This window comes from Amphibalanus amphitrite, unplaced genomic scaffold, assembly GCF_019059575.1.
Source record: "Amphibalanus amphitrite isolate SeventyFive unplaced genomic scaffold, NRLGWU_Aamphi_draft 001224F_arrow, whole genome shotgun sequence".
Lineage (NCBI taxonomy): Eukaryota > Metazoa > Arthropoda > Thecostraca > Balanomorpha > Balanidae > Amphibalanus > Amphibalanus amphitrite.
Window position 1 is genome coordinate 61,271 of NW_024882718.1, and position 19,607 is coordinate 80,877.

At 43.2% G+C, this 19,607-nt stretch overlaps 1 protein-coding gene and 1 long non-coding RNA gene across 2 annotated transcripts; one reads left to right on the forward strand and one right to left on the reverse strand.

Annotated features, from left to right (window-relative positions):
• Positions 1–11,266: 11,266 nt before the first annotated feature.
• LOC122371265 lies at positions 11,267–18,431 on the reverse strand. Its single transcript, XM_043347440.1, has 3 exons — positions 18,057–18,431; positions 13,325–13,397; positions 11,267–12,642 (listed from the first exon to the last, which is right to left on the reverse strand). Exons 1-3 carry the CDS (start codon positions 18,125–18,127, stop codon positions 11,278–11,280), a joined length of 1,509 nt encoding a protein of 502 aa, XP_043203375.1. The 5' UTR covers positions 18,128–18,431; the 3' UTR covers positions 11,267–11,277.
• On the forward strand, positions 14,450–17,097 carry LOC122371266. The gene is made up of 3 exons (XR_006254703.1): positions 14,450–14,675; positions 15,128–15,835; positions 16,240–17,097. It is a non-coding gene; the product is annotated as an uncharacterized LOC122371266 (long non-coding RNA).
• Positions 18,432–19,607: the final 1,176 nt, after the last annotated feature.

A 19,607-nucleotide genomic window follows, 5' to 3' on the forward strand; every position in this document is an offset into this window, starting at 1 on the left:
GTATGGGTCATTTTACTCATAGAATTCAATAGGCACACTCAATAAGTGATATGGACCACCTCTGGATGAATTTCAGGTCGAGGTCAGGTCAAGGTCAGGTCAAGTGAGGTCAAATTTTGAAGTTGGTTGTTAAGGCCTAAAAAGGTGTCTATCTGATGCAGTTTTTCACGGCGAATCGAATGGTGCTGTTTTTGTTTCCGTACGAGGTCTAGGACTTCCAAAAAAGTCATGTTTCAAAAATTTTGTGTGTCGTGACGTCATAAAATTTTGAATAACTCCCACATTTTTGAACCGATTCTTCTAAAATTTGGTATGTATGTGCACATAGACCACTTCTCTGACATATATTCCGGTTTTTTCGATAGACTCAAAATTTTGGATTTTATAATGATTTTCCCAAAAAAGTCAGTTTTTTGAAAAAATTTAGGCCAAAATCCAAAATTTTCAAAAAACCGAGATAGCCATTTGATAGACAAAGTAAAATTACGTATAACCTTTTTTGTTACGTCTTGATTCCTTTAAAAATGAAGATGTTAGCGGCGTTTGAACTTTTGCCGTTTTTGAGGCGAAAATGGCGAACATGACGTCACTAAAACGTCAATTTCTCAAAAAATTCCGACGGATTTCGCTCAAATTTTCAGGGAATGTGTCAAATTGATGTAAGAAAAGGTACTGAAAGTTTGGCGGCGCTGCGCGCCGCCGTTTTTGAGATATCGCAAAAATTCGCGAGGGGGGGTAAAATTTACCCCCCCCAGCCCCGCGCGGGTTAATGTAGAAAACAAACTACAATTTGTTGTTAGTGCTTAGATATAGAATAAAAACCAAAGTTTCTGGGACTGACCTGATTTTGATCTTAGCGTCTTTGAGCTGGGATCCATGAGCAGGGTAATTGCGTATTACAAACGTATCACTATGATGAACAAGTAGGAAAATCCGTTCCTGATGCACATTTACTCGTCAATGCATTCGGGGTCTTTGTATCAATGTCATTAGGCGTTTAGTATGTGCTAGAGTGGAGACTTTGTCCTCTTCACGATCGTGTTCCAAAATTGTTACCTTTATGCAGTAGATTAGCGTGCGTAAGGCTTAGCATATATGACGCTCAAATGCGCCGTTTTCATATCAACACGGAATCATTGGCCTTGGAGAATGGCATTGGTATTGACTCAGTTATTTGCCAGCTGTTGCCGTATGATGGCGCTAGTAGAGCGCTAGTGTTATACGCTCTGCTAGCGCCACCATGCGGCGCCAGTTGGCTAAAAATCTGTTCAATATTACGGCTTCTGGAGACTGCCTTAGATTCATTTCATACAGATAGAAATAATTTCAAAGCTGATTGAGTTATGAAATGCATTTAAATATCAAACTGAAACCAAGGCCATGGGTATCAGACATTGAACTGCGATTTCCGGTGGGCACAGTGACTTTGGTAATTGGTATGTCAATGTCTTTGAAAAGGCAGGTAAGATTTGCAACTTGAACTGGTCAGCCTTACTTCAATTGGATTTGTGTCCATTATAAATGGATTTCAGTCATACTTACCTACATATGTTATTGTTATTGGTATTTGATTTCTACAGCCCAAAATATTGTTGGGTGTGTACAGCAAACTGAATGGAAGTGATGTGTACAAACATTTGAAGTATTTTCTGGACTGCTTGCAGTTAGAACTTGTTTGCTTTGTTGTAGGTGACAAGATAAGAAATTGAAGCAAGACTGACCAGTGACCAGTATGCTACAGAATAGGTAGCCCAATCTGCAGGAATATTAGAATTCAAAAGTGGAATTGGGACTTAGGAACTGGAAACTGCATCAACCATGTTTGCCAAAGTAGGTACCTATGTACCTAGTCCTACTAGGTAGCTGCTTGAATCTTTGGTCAAGGCTACTATGCTGCTTAATACAATTGTGGTATGCGGCATATTCATTTTATCATAGCTTTGAGTCAAATAATCAACAAATGCCTATAGTGAGTCATGGGTTGAATGAAATAAGTTCAATAAAAATGTCGTGTGAGTCATGAGTTGATTTGAATCGATTCATCAAAATGTGTGAGTCATGAGTTGATTCGAATCATTCCGTTGGCTAGTTGCTCGAGTCATGAGTTGATTCGAATCATTTTATCGAGGAACTTGATAAGTCATGAGTTGATTCGAATCAATTAAATTTAACATCATGAGTCGTTTGATGAATCGATTCAAATTCCAGACTCAAACAAAGAAACGACTCAAAAAAATTTGAGTCGTTTACAAGTCTGGTCATAGGTGTATGATGAGCAGCGCACTTGATATTCAACGGTGACCCAAAACAGCAACATTTTTTAGTTTGACCCTGGCCTGGAAGGTCAATGACTGACCTGAGAAGGTAAAACTGGGTATCATTGGATTCGTCTCTTCCCAAAATTTTTTTTTGCTTTTTACCGCGAAGCTCTATCTTCAACTGGAACGAAATAGCGCGGAGGGTGGCAACTGGCAACCCCCCCCCCCGCCATGTGCGTTCTAGGATGGGAAAATGACATGTGCGGGCAAGGGTTAATAACGACCCGGACTATTATGATGGAAACTGCGTATTTATTACCTATTATTCTTGGACCTTGTAGGCCAGTCACGATTGCGACCTTTCCGAATATTTCATATGCCAAGTAGCTGTCACCTGAACGCCATAGTCCGGTGACGGCGACGTGCTGAGGATGAGAGCGTTTTTGGTATTCATTTTTGCCCTGAATAAACGAAAGATTGAGCAGTGACCACCGAGTCGCCCCACTGACTGTCATTGGAAAACACGACATTTAGCTTACCCAGTTCAATTACGATAATAAAGATTCCTCAGACCTATAGCTCTCTCCTTTTCCCGCCCTCTTTCATTCCTCTTCGTTTCATTCTCCTGGATGCACTCCTTATTGTCATTAAATGCGTTTCGGTGTTTATAGCTTTCGCCTTTATTGTATCGTCAGATTCAGCATTCCAGTACTCGTCTTTGTGCAATAAAATATTTTTGTCTTTTCTGATACGTTATTCGTTATTTTAGGAGTATTCTCTTATTCTACAATCGTCACGGCAAAAACCAAGGTTGTGTATTATACCGTGGCGCATCCTAGGAAGGAGGGGTGCACGAGGTCATGACCCCTCTCCTTCAAAAGCTCGTGCTGATAGGGACAAGCTTTGAGTTGAGCCATCTGCATCAACAGCCATTCCTTTATGTGCATATAACTGGAATAATCGGGCACATATTTTGACCTCCTCGTCCCCAAAACAGTGGCTCTTTACGACCACCATCGTTCTCAATTTCGACCGTGGTATGATGCCTGATGGCAATGGATAATCGATAAGTAGCAAGCTTTTCGATAAGTAGCAAAGATCGTTGATTATCTTACAGGTGCAGTGTGAGCCTGAGAAGTGCACAATCACAGGTTTCCCTAGCAAAAAAAAAAACACACACACACACAAACACACACATTTTCATTTAAATTCGAGAGTTGGGATTGGCCGGTGAGACTCAGATGAAGGGACCTTGAAAATTTTGATACGAGGACCCTGGACCTATTTGGGGATATTTCGACGCAATAGTTCTTGGGATATTGCGGAATTGCTGCTGGAAACGCTGAGCTGATAACAACCTCGGCTTGCGACCCAAGTTCTCCGTTTAAATTGCACGCTGAACACGTGTCATTTCCAACGATAAGATGTATGTCACCTGTTGGTTGCCATCGAGTCTTGCACTAGATTCGGCAGCTGTTCCGCCCTCCCCCCTCCCCAACCCCGCCTGTGGTGAGAACAACGTAGGACGAGCAAATCCCAGACCTATAAAAACTGCTCACCGAAGACTACGTGCAGCCAGCTTTGCAGTACAGAGCCGATGTTAGAGTGAGTTTGCGAAATTTGTGGATCCGCGGATTTCCTAGGGAATCCGCGAAGTCCCTAGTGGCTCCGCGGATGAACATCAAGTCTAGTATATCCGCGGTTAAACGGGCGGGGATCCGCAGATGAACAAGACTCTTCAGGATAACCGCGAACTCCCTGAAGAGTTGACGAGATCCGCGAACCACCCGGGGAATCCGCGGAGTAACGATTCATTCTAGTGAGTTTGCGAAGTTCCTAAGCGTTTCATACAGCTATCTAGACTAGAATGCATGGGATATTGGGTAGATCATCTGCGACTTAACCCGCGCCCCGTTGGGGTCTGCCGAGCAACGCGCCCTGTTGAGGGGGAGGGGGCATTCCCCCATAAGATCTCGAGAACCACGTAACAGCGACAAGCCGCAAACGGTGTTGGATAGCCCCAGCGGGGAACTACCTTGTGACCCAATTTCATTGACCTAGGTCAAAGCGATAACGTCACCGGTCAGGTCAAATGTCGAACTTTCACCGTTTACAGACATTTCAAGAAATGTGTTGTGCTTGTAAAATCGAGTAAAATGCATGTCACTGAAAATCAACGATGGGGAATTGTTCTTCAAACACATATTTTGCTAGTTGAGGTCACTGATGCCACGTCAGGTCACAGAGGGTCACAATATGAAAATATCATGTGATGCACGTTTTATGGTCCATTTTACATGACAAATGCGATCATGTGGGTAAGGCAGCCTTTGGGGCCAGTTTAGGTTATGCTCTGGTGAAGGTCAGGTCAAGGTCAGGTCAAATCAGCTCAAATTTCAAAGTTGATATTTTTGCGCGGGTTGATAGGTACGTGTTGGGTTCTCGTATCGGAGTTCAGCATTGCCCCTCCAGTCCAAATGTTCCCCAGAATAGATAGGTATACTGTGGCGCCGGGCTGGAGCGGCTGTAGGCGCGGTGCTGACCGGTCGGGTCAGGTCGACTGTGGCAAAAGGGCAAGTTGGGGGAGGGGGCAACTGCCCCACCAACTGCAAAGGAAGCTCCGCCCCTGAGGAAGAGTGAGCATTACTGTTATTCATACACACTTGCATACATTCACATGTGATCGCTCAGATGCCTTTCCAGCTTTCCATTCATGGTTGGGAGAAAAGTGAGCAGACTGCAGTCGCAAAAGTTCAACCACGCCAAAAATGGCTTACCGTCTATTATTTAATTGCATATTGATATTTGCGAGCGACGTCTAGCGAGATGAAAGAATGATTCGCGAACACACTAGAATGAATCGGTACCTACTCCGCGAATTCCAACAGCAACTGGGAAAACACCAATACGGGCGAGGGTTAAGTCGCAGACGATCTAACCAATATGCCCTTGCATTCTTGATTCTTGTCATAAGATAGCTGCATGAAACGCATAGGACTTTCGCAAACTCCCTAGAATGAATCGTTACTCCGCGGATTCCCCGGGTGGTTCGCGGATCTCGTCAACTCTTCAGGGAGTTCGCGGTTATCCTGAAGAGTCTTGTTCATCCGCGGATCCCCGCCCGTTTATCCGCGGATATACTAGACTTGATGTTCATCCGCGGAGCCACTAGGGACTTCGCGGATTCCCTAGGAAATCCGCGGATCCACCGATTTCGCAAACTCACTCTAACACCGACACTACTGAACTGCGCAGGACCTTCCACTAAGGGCAGGTGAGAGCAGGCGCATTTGTTTTAACCCTCGCCCGTATGGGGGGGGGGGTTATAAAATGGACACACCCTTGGTTTTTCGCGAATAACTCGCGTAATAAGCGGCCGATCGCGAAGAAACTTTCAGTACCTTCGAGTCAATCAATTTTACACCTACCCTGAAAATGTCATGACCCTGACCCAATTGACCTTTGACCTGTTAATGTTGGTTTACATGGTGCTAATTTTACCACTCTAGATAAATACTCTCGTTCAGTGCTTAAAGGGTTCGCACTTTTAAAATTATCCTTTTTCTTTTAATAGCCCTCGGTTGTTTTACCCACAGAAACCAAGACATATAGGACGTTGTTGACGTCAAGAGTCACATCACTACCGTCATGATGACGTGGACTCTGCGCCTGACGCTGGTGGCCGCCGCCGTCTCCGTCATCACTGCAACCTGCCCCTCCTCCGAGTGGAAGCAGTTCCGAGACAAATGCTACTGGAAGTCAGATGATTATCGGCAATGGGGAGATGCACCATTTTTCTGCAAAATGGCCCATCCCAACGCAACAATGGTCTCCATCCATGACGCCCAAGAGAATGCTTTCGTCGCGGGTGAAGTGGCTGGTTATAGTGACCCAACCTACAATCAAGCCTGGATCGGTCTATCGCGATACAACAACACCACTCCCTGGACCTGGGCTGACGGAACTCCGTACGACTTCAGTCTCTGGTACATGGATGACCCGGACTATCGCGGTGGAAACTGCGCCCTCATCAACTACTACGTGGAGGGCATGTGGGCCGGCCTCGGCTGTTCGGATTTCTACTATCAGTTCATGTGCCAGGTAGCTGCTACCTGAATGACGACCGGTGACGGCCGCCTGCGAGACGAAAACGTTTCTGTTTTTGGTTTTTGCATAGAACGGCCGACGACCAATCTGAGCTACAGAAGAAAACGACAATAATTTTCCTGTCCTTTTTGCGCTCAATTAGAGTTTCCTGGAAGAAAGCAACCTTACCTATATTTTTTCTATCCCGCTTCTCTCTTTTTCTCTAAAGCTCTAACCCGGCATTGTTTCCATGTCTTTTTTATACTGTCTCTGTTACAATATTGTTAAATTTACCATTCCATTTGTTTTTAGCGGGCCCAGATTATTACGAACCAGATAACCGTGCAATGAACAACTGTTTTTCCTTGACCACTTGGCCCAGCCACGGGTGCGAAGCGATTAAAAAAGATTTTGTTTGCCAAATAGCTGCCAGCTGAAAAGCAATGTCTGCTATCAGCAATCTGCCGGGGTACGCAAATGCGTTGTTATCATCGATGCTGCCGTGATGCTGGTAAAGTCACAAATAAATCGTGAGATGAAAAAATATGAAAATTGTATACGCGCCATGTTAAAGTACAATATTTTCTACGGTGACGCGATAATTGTTTTAAATATGGTGATGAAATTGACCAGTAACATGGCAGTAAGATGTATTTTTAAATAACAAAATGAGGCCGAAAATATAGAACGAGCTTTCGTCTTTCGTCTTTCGTCTTTCGTGAACCCGATGATGTCGTAAGACGAAAGCTCGTTCTATATTTTCGGCCTCATTTTGTTATTTAAAAATACATCTTACTGCCATGTTACTGGTCAATTTCATCACCATATTTAATTATTTGATCATGGCAAAACCGACCATTCAATACATCAAGATAATTGTTTTCTTTGTTGTAGATAATAGGTACATGCATATTTTTTGTTTTTAGGAGAGAGGGGCTCACCTGACTTTCACGGGTGTCGACCTTTGATCTGTCTTGGGTGACCCCAAGTTTAGTTTTATCACTACTTTACGCGTAGTTATCTCAGACTACGTGTTACGAATGACAGAGGGATGCACGAAGTCGAAAACACTTATGCCCCGATCGGTGGTTCGTGTGACAATGAATGGATGTTCCGAGTTCAAGGTTTGGCATTCATGGTATGCTTGCTAGATGCGAGAATTTCAAAAATTAAAGTCACTATAGTTCGTTTTTTTTCAAAAGGACTCTGGCTCCAAGTATGATTTTCGAATAAGCACGTGTTTTAGCGAGCAAAACGGGCAAAAACTGAACCTGAGAAAATCGAACGTCGACTAATTTTAACATGTGAGTTCTTCCCGATAATTTCCATACGTGCGTTTTGGAACCAAATATGAGAACAGTGATGACGTCATGCTGTCGAACTTGTATTGCAATGTAACGTATAACTATCATGGACGGAACCGCTTACTCGATTATAACCTCGGCAACAGCGAAACACGAAGTTTCCCCCAAATTCGTCGACACTTTGTCCCGTCGTTCGGACATTATGGATGCCTGCTGCCGCCAGTGACGTCATCATAGTATGTTCATTTTTTAAGACACAATTTCCAGGTACTTACCGAGCATAATTTGAAATGGAATATTTTTTCGGTAAGAAATTCTTGGCCAGACGCTGAAGCTGCCAAAACTCACGTGAGAGCTTCGATAATGAACTTGGAGCCAGTCCTTTTGAAAAAAAACGAACTATAGTTATGTTTTTTTTTTGCTTTCCTGAGGTTTGAATTGATTTTGAATGCTTAGAGCAAAACTAACGTGATGTCCACCATCCGCCTGTCGCGTCCAGTGACATCCAAATCAATTTTAACGGTCAATCGGGATCATCTGATGTCAACAAAAAGGCTCTGTACGTTTATAAACGGCTAGAACGGATATTTTGGTGGCACACTGCATGTCCAATTGTCCATGACATCTAGAAGTGAAAATGAAACAATTGCTCACGAAGTTAGCAATACCTAGCTGGGCATAAGTCGCACTAAGGTGCGATAAGGGGTGGCACCTGTTGGTTGACATCGAGTTTTGCGCTACATTCAGCAGATGTTCCGTCACCCTCCCCCTACCCCTCCCAGCCGGCCCAGGGTGGGAACACGCCTGCATGAGCTGATAGCGGAGAACAAATATCGTCCCATGAAGACGAGGTGCATGTCTGATGAGACAGAACCGACACTCCAAATCTGCATAGGGTCTTCGTTACACACAGGTGAGATTGGCGGTCTTTTGCTTGGGGTAATCGAAACATAATTGCAAGATCATTTGTTATTGTGCGTTCAGGTAGAGTCATGCTTCTGATGACCTTTGATTAGAAATTGATCTGCCGTGACAACTGAGGTTCGAACCCCGCAAACATTGTTTTGTTTCCCCTCCGCCGTGTTGCTGGCTTAACCCTCGTACCGTTGGGGGGGGGGGGCAATATGGCCCCCCTGTGGTTTTTCTTGAATAACAAGGAAACGGCGGCGCGCAGCACCGCCAAATTTTCGGACATTTATTTGACACCTTCACACAAAATTTCAAGTCTTAAGTCACCTTAGGTCAGGAGTTATTGAGGTGAAACTGAGGTCACGTTCGAGCAGAAATGAGCAAAAAAAAAACATGAAATTTGAAACGCTCACAAAAGGTACAGTTAACAAGCAATTTCAAAGTTCTTTATGTGGTTGTGTAGAGAAATTCCGCCGCTACAAAACTGCTATCAAGGATTTTCCAAACTTTGTAATTTTGACCCCCAAATTAAAAACAACTGAATTTTTGATAAAATAGCAAAAAGAAATCCCAAACGTGTTTTTAATTTTAAAAAAAAATCGAAATATATATGATAGACCCTGTCCTATTCTATCTATATACAAATTTGAGATCTATACCTTCTTTTTTGGCCAAGTTATAGCGAAAACTATTCAAAATTGATGACGTCAAATTTTTGAACTCATTTTATTTTTCATTTCTCGACCACGTAGAGCAAAACAAAGACTACCATTAAACTCCCCGTGACGAGCCGCATCGAATCGATACCCATTTTATGCAAAATATCAAGTTTTGAAATTTGACCTAATTTGACCTGACCTTGACCTGACCTTCACCAGAACATAACCTAAAATGGCCCAAAAGGCTGCCTAACCCACATAATCACATTTGTCATGTAAAATGGACCATAAAACATGCATCATATATTTTCATATTGTGACCTTCTTTGACCTGACCTCTGTGACCTGACCTGGTATCAGTGACCTCAAATAGCAAAATATGTGTTTGACGAACAATTCCCCATCGATTACTTTCAATGACATGCATTTTACTTGATATTACAACACATTTCTTGAAATGCCTGTAAACGGTGAAAATGCGACATTTGACCTGACCTGTGACGTCATCGGCTTGACCGAGGTCAATAAAATTAGGTCATAAGGTAGTTCCCCGTTGGGGCTATCTAACACCGTTTACTGCTTGTCGCTACGTTGGGTGGTTCTCGAGATCTTAGGGGGAGCAAAATGCCCCCCCCCCCCGCCCCAGCCCCCAACTCGGCAGACCCCAACACGGGGCGCGGGTTAACACATCGATCAGGCTGCCTACATATTATACATATTATACATATTGGGGCATTCCACGATAGATCGACCAAAGCCGTACACCCTCATATTTTATTTTTTGCTTAAAATTGGTCTAATGGGTTGTTATGGGCGGGGAAGCCAGCTGTGCCAAGGATTTTTTTCTTCGAACACCGGTTTCCGAGATATAGCCTCAGGCAATTCCTGGAGGTCACGCTGCAACCCTATGTTTGGCGGCTTGTAACTCAGAAACTATTGGTTTTCAATGGTGAAAACTTTATATGGTTCAACTTGCAATCAACCAGCAAACGTTTTGGCTATCTCGGATTTTCGATTTTTGAAAATTTTGATCACGTGACATCTTGATCTTTTTTCGAAGAGTGACCTTGATATTTTCCCAACTGAAAGTCGCAATTTTGTCTGATGGCCATTAAAGCCTTATCAATTGTCATTCATATGCGACAATAAAAAAAGTGGCTTTCGGCCTGCATTGACCTGAGATCAGGTCATTTTTATGACCTGTCCATTATTACGAGCGGGAGCGACAGCGAGATCTCGAGACTAAAGCAAGATAGCGACAAGTGGTAAACGATACAGGATTCACACGGATAAGGTCTGCAATTTTTACAGAGGTCAATTTCAGGTCAGGTCAAAGATGACGTCACAGGGGTAAAAAGGAAGTCAAAATAGTTTTGGTTGTACCTTTTGATCTAATAAAGAAAGAGACGTAGAATAGGCACCAATCCGTTTGCTTTCGCCTAGCGCCAGTTCGTTTTGAATCTCGATACCGATGACCTGAGGTCAGGTCGATTCCTTGACCACCCCATTATAAGTCAATTGGGGAAAATCAGCTCCCTTATTTTTACACTAAAACGCGTCGGAATTGCCTAATATACCATGAGTGACTCCATATGCGACTAACTTTGACTACCTTGAGACCTTCTTTGCTCTTGGTCAACTGTGACGTTGCTCTTGGGTCATGTGACGTCATCAAAGGTTACCAAATGTTTTTTTTTTTGCTAATAACTCCTTACAGGTTTGAGATACAGCCGCGCGGATAGGCTCATTGTGTTCAGCTCGTCAAGGCCCATCGAATGATATATATATATATATATATATATATATATATATATATATATATATATATATATATATATATATATATATATATATATATATATATATATATATATATATATATATATATATTTACGAAAAAAACCACACTATGGAGTCGATCGTATATGTGCATGTAAAACTAACAGTTTCGGGTCATCTCGACCCCTTGTCAAAGTTTACACACATTGCACAGAGCAACACATCAAGCGAGACATTATACAGATGACATCGATTTCTTTGCACACAGACACATGACACCGTTCAAATGGCGCTTCTCTTGTAAAACCTGGCCTTAATAATTCCGGAAATGACCTTGTTAAATGCAAAATGACCCTGTGACATGTTTATGTTTCTAGTCGTACTAATAAGAGCAGATTCTACAACACGGCGTTTAATGTAGTCATCAGAATGAAAGACAATTTTGGCCCTGTCGAAGTCCATTGAATGTTGGTAGTCTCTAACATGACAGAAAATTGCACTTTTGTCATTTCCCACGCGTATGTCTCTTCGGTGTTCATAAGTTCGTTTTTCTAAATTTCGTCCAGTTTCACCCACATAAGCCGTGTCAGGGCACTCTTTACATGGAATGGTGTACACACCAACACTCGCTCCACTTTTTGGTTTGTTTCGTATCAAAGTCTTTGATATAGTATTTGGGTATGTGAAAGCCACGCCCACACCCTCTTCGCGGCAGATATTTTTGAAACTTGTCAAACCCTCATTGTATGGCAATACTAAACATTTCTTAGGCACTTCACGTTTGTCTCTATGCTTAGTGAAGAAAGTTTTTCTAGCTGCCATGTGAGCTTCATGTATGAACCATTCTGGGTATCGTAACCCTGTAAATATCCGTTGGATATTTAGTAACTCATCATCTAGTGTTTCTGGGCTGCAAACTTTGTACGCTCTTAGATAAAGTCCCAAAATCACTGCCTTCTTGACACGTTTGTCATGAAAGGAATAGTAGTGAATGTAAGAGTTTGAATTTGTCGGCTTTCTGTACACTGAAAAGCGAAACCCTGATGAAGTTCTCTGAACGAGAACGTCCAAAAATGGGATTTTGTTGTCCTTCTCCCACTCTACTTTGAAGTTGATGCAAGGGTGTAGGTCATTCAGCTTAGAGAAAAAGTTGTCAAAGTCGCTGTCTTCTGGCCAAATGGAAAACACGTCATCTACATATCTAAGCCAAACCATACCGGGCGGAGCTATATCTTTAAGCAGCCTGCTCTCGAAATACTGCATGAAGAGGTTCGCCAAGATAGGTGACAGGGGGTTCCCCATCGCTAGGCCAGCTTTCTGTCTATAAAAGCGATCGTTCGCTACGAACACGTTGTCATCCAACACCAGTCTAACCAGCTCAATGAACTTCTTGTTAGAGACAGGTATATCTAAGTTAAGTCTCGGCAGGACTTCTTCCAGGTACTTAATTGTTTCTTTGACTGGCACCATCGTAAAAAGTGAGTCCACATCAAAACTGACCAGCCGACTTCCTGTCGGAATGTTAAGACCCTTAACCTTTTCACAAAAATCTTGGCTGTTGCTTACATTGGAGTCCGCGCTGGCACTCACTGCTGGAGCGAGGTGATCGGCAAGCCATCTCGACAGTTTGTAGGTCACAGATCCAATTTGTATTTGTATTTGTATATTTAAAATCGCCAACAGACAATAAGTCCACTTAAAAGGCGAAGTCAAAGAGACAGTAAAACAGCACACACCCACACACACAACACACACACACCTACATACACACACACACACTGAAGATAAAAACACGTAGGGTTATAAACACAGGAGATGTAAATAAATAAATAATAGCCTAAAAAGCCTAGTAAACAAGAAACACTAAAAGCACAGCGGATGCGATCACGCCGCTTCCAGCCCTTTCACATAGTTTAAAACGTGTCCTCTAAAAGTGTAGAAACTATCGCTAAAAACATCAGCGGGACTTCTAGTTAAAAACACGTTCATGGCCCTCGGTAGTCGGCGCAGAAAACCATCCCCGACGGTCCGTACGCGCCAGGGAAGCTCGGCGAAGAGCCGCTGTGAGCGGGTTGATCGCGGCGGCACATGGAGCGGAAATCTACCAAGGAGGTTAGAAGAACGGATTTTACCGGCCAGGATATTCCTCAGGAAGAGCAGGTCGTGTTGGTTTCTACGGACAGACAGTGATGTAATACCAAAATGATGCAGAAGAGAAGGATAGGACAGAGAGGAACATGGCGAGGATGTGTGGCTATTCAACCACAACAAGAATTTGTGCTGCACACGATCAACCCGCTCTGTGTGGGATTTGGCGATTATATCCAATATTGGATATAATCGGCCTGAGGGGCGTGCCTACCTTGTGCGTTTTTGGGAGACCATACATGTAAGGTAGAGACCACGGTATATAGAGAACTAGGTAAAACCGGTTCGAAATTACAACACTAAGGTATTTTGACCACTATTTTCAGCTGACCTTTTAAGTCTAAAAAAGAGAACTAAGCAACAGATTTCAATGAGTTTTATACTTTGTATATATATTTTTGATTTATGATCACAGAGCACGTCATGTATGAACCTGTGAAGCATTAACGAAAATAAATTGTTGGCTATCTCCGCCATTTCAAAAATTATATATCTTAAAATGCAAAGATTGTTCATGGACGAAATTAATTTTTCACAATCAAAAATTAAAATTGAAGGATAAAAAAGTAATATCAAAGGCCGACACTCTTTCATTTAATTTCGAAATTATTATGGTTCTGAGCTGTTCAGCCTTCCGGACCTGCCAATGCTCCACCCTGAATTGTCGAGTAATTTCAGTGATGCGGGGTTTAAAATATGGTCAAAAAATATCAAAATTGAAATATCTTTCAGATTATGTGTGTTTTGTTGGCTTTTAAACATTTGAAACTGTATTTAGTTGATGTTGAAGACACAACCGCCATTGGTGTCCTTGGTCACCCTGTCCCACTAAATGTAATATTTTTTGAAAACAAGACCGATTCGGCATTTAAATGAATCACCAAAATAATAAAAAATACTCACATTATAACATATCAAAATATCAAAGCTCATCTAAATCGGGAAATTTGGCAATTGGCTTCCGAATATGAAACTTAGTTTTTTTAGAAACTGAACAGTCCTGAACAAAAACAACAATATTTGGTAAAGCTGTCGGAGGTTGGCGTACAAAAGGACTTCTTTGAAATTAAAATTCAATTTTCTTTCCAGATATGCATGTTTTATTGCAGTTTTCATGTTGTAAGCTACATTTTTCTGGTCTGGAATGTATTAGTGTCCTTCCTGCTAAAGGTCTCACTGTAACATTCAATAGAATATTACTAAAAAACAAGACTTAGTCGGCATCTATTGAAGTCACGATATTTAAGCAAATTAAATTCTCTATCTGATAAGATAAATTTTAAAACCAATATAAATCGGGAACTCGCAGAATTTGGTGTTGAACCCTGCGGGCCATGATTTACAGCCACAAGTTGCGTACTGTAAATGCTGCTAATATACGTTTGTCGCTAGCAGACGCACGACGTTGCATTCGATTGGCTAAGCGACGTTTTATTTGCTGACAGAGAACACTTTTTAGTTTCAACATGTTTTCTGACTTGGTTTTTGTTGATATTGGTTTATGTTGATGGGAAACGGAAGTTAATGCATAGGTAATTTTAAAACCTGTTTTTTCATCGTGGGAGATTATCAGTGACCGGTTTGGGTTGGGTGATTTTGTGTTTTAGCTTCTAATCTGTGATATTCAAATAGCTGGGAATGACTCAAGTTGGCCCCTAGAGCAGTGAGGTCTGAGACAAAAAGAACCATGAAAAAATGTATCAAGCAAGGCTATGTAAATTGTAAACCATGTTAAGTATATTCTTCATTAATGATTATAAATGTTATTTATATACACTGTGATAAATGTTTTGTCTCACAGGAAAGACGTCTTGGTATCGATTAAGCGAACATAGCACGAGCTGCCATTTCAATTTGGGCGGGAATGCGTATTACCTACAACCTGATCAAAAGGACCATGAAAAAATGTTTCAAGCAAGGCTATGTAAATTGTAAACCATATTAAGTATATTCTTCATTAATGATAATAAATGTTTTGTCTCAGGGAAGACGTCTTGGTATCGGTTGGGCGAACATAGCACGAGCTGCTATTTGGGCGGGAATGCGTATTAACCTACAACCTTGAACCTGTTATTGGCTACGCGCCCTAATCCACGAAGAAGAAGAAAGAAGAAGCTTGTGCTACGTCTGCCTTATCGTTACCAACGTCTTCAGTGAAACACTTTCAGCAGTGCAGATGAGAAAAATTAATTGAGCAAATATAATGTCGTAGGTACATATCACATATAAACCAGGTTACCATCAACATGTCAGGTGTAACAGGCAGATTGCGCTGAAATTTCAGCACAGTGTCCAGAGTAATGGTGAAACTTCAGTTTTTTACATTTAAGATTATAAAGAAACACAATTTTGATGAAGAGTAACCAATGAATTTGAACAGTGAACACTAGAGTAACTAATTCAACTATTTGTTGTTATGCAGACTGCCCGCCAGCGGACGGAGGCCAACCGACGGACGCCGGCTCAAAGGCCAACAGTGGCCCGCCCGCCGGCCGACACCGGCCCGCCGGCCGACGGTGGCTCGTCGACCGACACCGGCCCGTCGGCCGACTACGGCCCTCCGGCTGATGGTGGCCCGCCAGCCGACGGAGGTCCGCCGGCCATTCGTGGCACGCCCGCCGACGGCAGCTCGACTACACGTCCTGGCTATGTCACCCCCAAGATTACTTCGCCCCCCCCCCCAAGTCCCTAGGTGAGTGGCTGGAGAGTGGAGAGAACTTTGTGTGTTGCCGGGACGGGATGCCTGCTAATGCAGGTGCCGTTGCAGGGATCGTGACGTATGATGGGTCTCAGACTCGGGCTACGACTTTTGAGTGATAAACGTATACATAAACAGGCTAGTGTATTGCAATTACGGCGAAGTGTGCGACAGGAAACGATATGAGCTATGAGTTGTCGTCGCCGTGGCGGAAATTTGATGACCGTAGCAACCTGTGACGTCGCCGTGACTGCTAATTGACGATCGCATTGGCTCGTGTGTAACGGTCACTGTGCCTGGTATGTGACGGCCGCCGTGACTGTTTATATAACGGCCGTCGCGACCGAAACGGGACGGTCGTCGTGAGACCTGACGTGTCGCGACTCGCTGTGTCACAGGTCACCAGTTGCGGACGCTTCATCTGACGGTGTCGTCCGACGGCTCCACGGTGACCAGCGCCGCCACTGCGGAAACCATCGGACCCCGAAAATGCTGCTAGCCGTACACGAACAAAAGGCGCCAGGCACCCAGGACCAGCGCCCTGCTCCGAGGGGGTATCTAAAGAAGGCCGCATAGTGCACTTGCTGTGCTAAGGCATAGTGCGCGCTGACTGATAGGAACAAATGACGGTCAGTTATCAGATCTCAGTATGGAACTCAAGATGGTCGGAGCCGACCTGGCCCGGTGGATGGTGTGCCAGGGTTGATTAAGTGTCGAAAGGAGTGAGACGCCGAGATATGTGAAGGATACGTCGATACGAGCCCCGGCTTCGACTCCCCGTCCCAAAACGATGTTGGCTGTGATTGGAGTTTGGTATCTTTACGGATTTCCCCCCCCCCCCCCCACCCCTGAATTTGTGCTATGTAATAGGACGATAATATGTCGTGGTCTCATTCTGGCTCGATATGGTAATAGGTACTTAATTGGACAGATGTTGATGGTATTGGTGGTGGATGTAAATGACAGGTTTGGCGAGCGCGAACTAGTAATCGTGAGTGCACTAGCTGCAATCAGTCGCGCGCTTATTGCTGAGCACCTGTGAGCAAGAAAATGGTATGAAAGTGGTAGTTCGTCGTGAAATCTGTGTACTTTTGGATTAAGTTTTCAGAACGGAAGTGTATTTTTGCCGTGTCCACTGCAGCTCTGGAACAGAAACATAGAGATCGGCTGTGTGCTGTAGCAGGGGCAAGTAGTCCGTGCCAAAAAATCAAAGGTGATATGTGAATTTAAGTGAATATACCTCGCTTTATTTTCAATTTTATTATAACAGAACAAATGCGTCGACTGCTGATTACCCTCGGCTCCCAACAATAACGTTTGCAATACTGGAAAGTACATAGAAAATAGATACCCTTGCGACCGACTGGCGCGATCCGAGAATCTCTCTCTGTTTTTGCGGACCTACACACGAAAACACGGCCGAATAGCTATGAGCGAGAGCACGGAACGATGCTGGTGACTGACGGACCAGCGAAAATAGAGCTCCCGTCTACGCGCGGAACAGCGCTGATTGGCGCGGCTCACAGACTCCATTGGCTCATCAGAGTTCAGACTGTTAACGGTTGTTGCTCCTCCCTCCCCTCCCCGAGAGGGCGTAGCCAAGTAGCTTAGTTGTGTGCGTAGCTGGCGGCCACCGCCCAGTCGTCTTTTTGCATCTGTTTAACCGTTGAGTGGATGGTATCCAGACGAGCTAGGCGTCGGCGTCGCCCATCCAGCGGTCGGGCACGGGGCAGCGCAGGTGGACGGCCGCGGATGGTCCGCACCGATCTCGGCACACTCTGCAGAGTGCGGCCGGACGCTCCACGGAGTTGCATATTGTCGATAGGCCGTATGGTGTCGTTGTCGTAATTATAAAAGCGTAAGTAGAAGGCTGAAGCAAGATAGAATGCTATCGTTTTCGAGCTTTGTTACACATAATTAGTACATAGGTATTGGCCGTTTCTTTACAAATAATATCGCAAAGCACAGCTTTATGTGCTGGTAACGATAAGTGCGCGTTGGTTGCGGCGGTAATCGTCGAAGAAATATATAATTTATGAAAGTTTCTTGATCATTGAATGATAAACATGGCAATGTTTGCCTGTTGTGAAGGAGACTCCTATACTGCCGCTCTATCGTCCGGAATTATTCGTGTCTGATAACGGCGATTCCGCCACTCTATCAGCTGATTTTGTTTCCGAGTCACGTGACCAACCGGTGTCTCCCTGGTAGAGACGAGTTGATGCTTTGGAACTGCTTGCAAAATTCTGTGTTTCCAAGAAGCTTCTTTAGTTTTTTGTTGAACATCTTCACTTTATCTTCTAAAGGATTCTTCGCCAGTTTTTCGTACGTTTGCACGTCCGCCAGAAGGTCATCCAGTTTGCTGTTGTAGTGACCACGATCCAAAATCACTATTTGATTTGTTTTGTCTGACTTCGTTATTAAAAGTTCTTTCCTATCTTTCAGCGCCTTCAGGGCCAGAGCAAATCTTCTGGGGATGCCGCCTTTCTTTGTACGGGCATCAAGTGAGCTGAGTAGACATCCAGTTAAAAACTCATGTGACAACTCACCATCCTTATTGGCTTTCACTAAGGATACCAGATGATCTAAATTGAACTCATCCGTCGGTCTCGTTGAACCGTTTGAACCGTTTGAACCGTTTGAACCGTTGAACCGTTTCTTCGTACCGTTTGAAACCCGATGAAAAGCTAGTTCTTGGATATGGCCTGCAATTTTCAACGAGACCGACGGATTTTTGACCGACGGAGACCGACGGAGACTGGACGAAATTTAGAAAAACGAACTTATGAACACCGAAGAGACATACGCGTGGGAAATGACAAAAGTGCAATTTTCTGTCATGTTAGAGACTACCAACATTCAATGGACTTCGACAGGGCCAAAATTGTCTTTCATTCTGATGACTACATTAAACGCCGTGTTGTAGAATCTGCTCTTATTAGTACGACTAGAAACATAAACATGTCACAGGGTCATTTTGCATTTAACAAGGTCATTTCCGGAATTATTAAGGCCAGGTTTTACAAGAGAAGCGCCATTTGAACGGTGTCATGTGTCTGTGTGCAAAGAAATCGATGTCATCTGTATAATGTCTCGCTTGATGTGTTGCTCTGTGCAATGTGTGTAAACTTTGACAAGGGGTCGAGATGACCCGAAACTGTTAGTTTTACATGCACATATACGATCGACTCCATAGTGTGGTTTTTTTCGTAAATATTGGTGCAAAACTAAGTTGCAGTTCGTTTCAATATATATAAATATATATATATATATATATATATATATATATATATATATATATATATATATATATATATATATATATATATATATATATATATATATATATATATATATATATATATATATGATGACCTTAAGGTCACGTGACCTAAGGTCAACTTTTGACCTTGACCTTTCGAGGTCAACATATACATGTTTCGATGCGGATCGACGAGAGGATCACGATGGTGCTATTAGTTTGTTCCTAGCTGGGATACTTCGAAAGTTATTTGAGAAAAAACTTCATATATATGTAGTGCCGCCATTTAGACTTTCTTTTTTACCCCTGTGACGTCATCTTTGACCTGACCTGAAAATGACCTCAGTAAAAATTTTAGACCTTATCCGTGTGAATCCTGTATCGGTTACCGCTTGTCGCTATCTTGCTTTGTTCTCGAGATCTCGCTGTCGCTCCCGCTCGTAATAATGGGAAGGTCATAAAAATGACCTGACCTGAGGTCAACGCAGGCCGAAAGCCACTTTT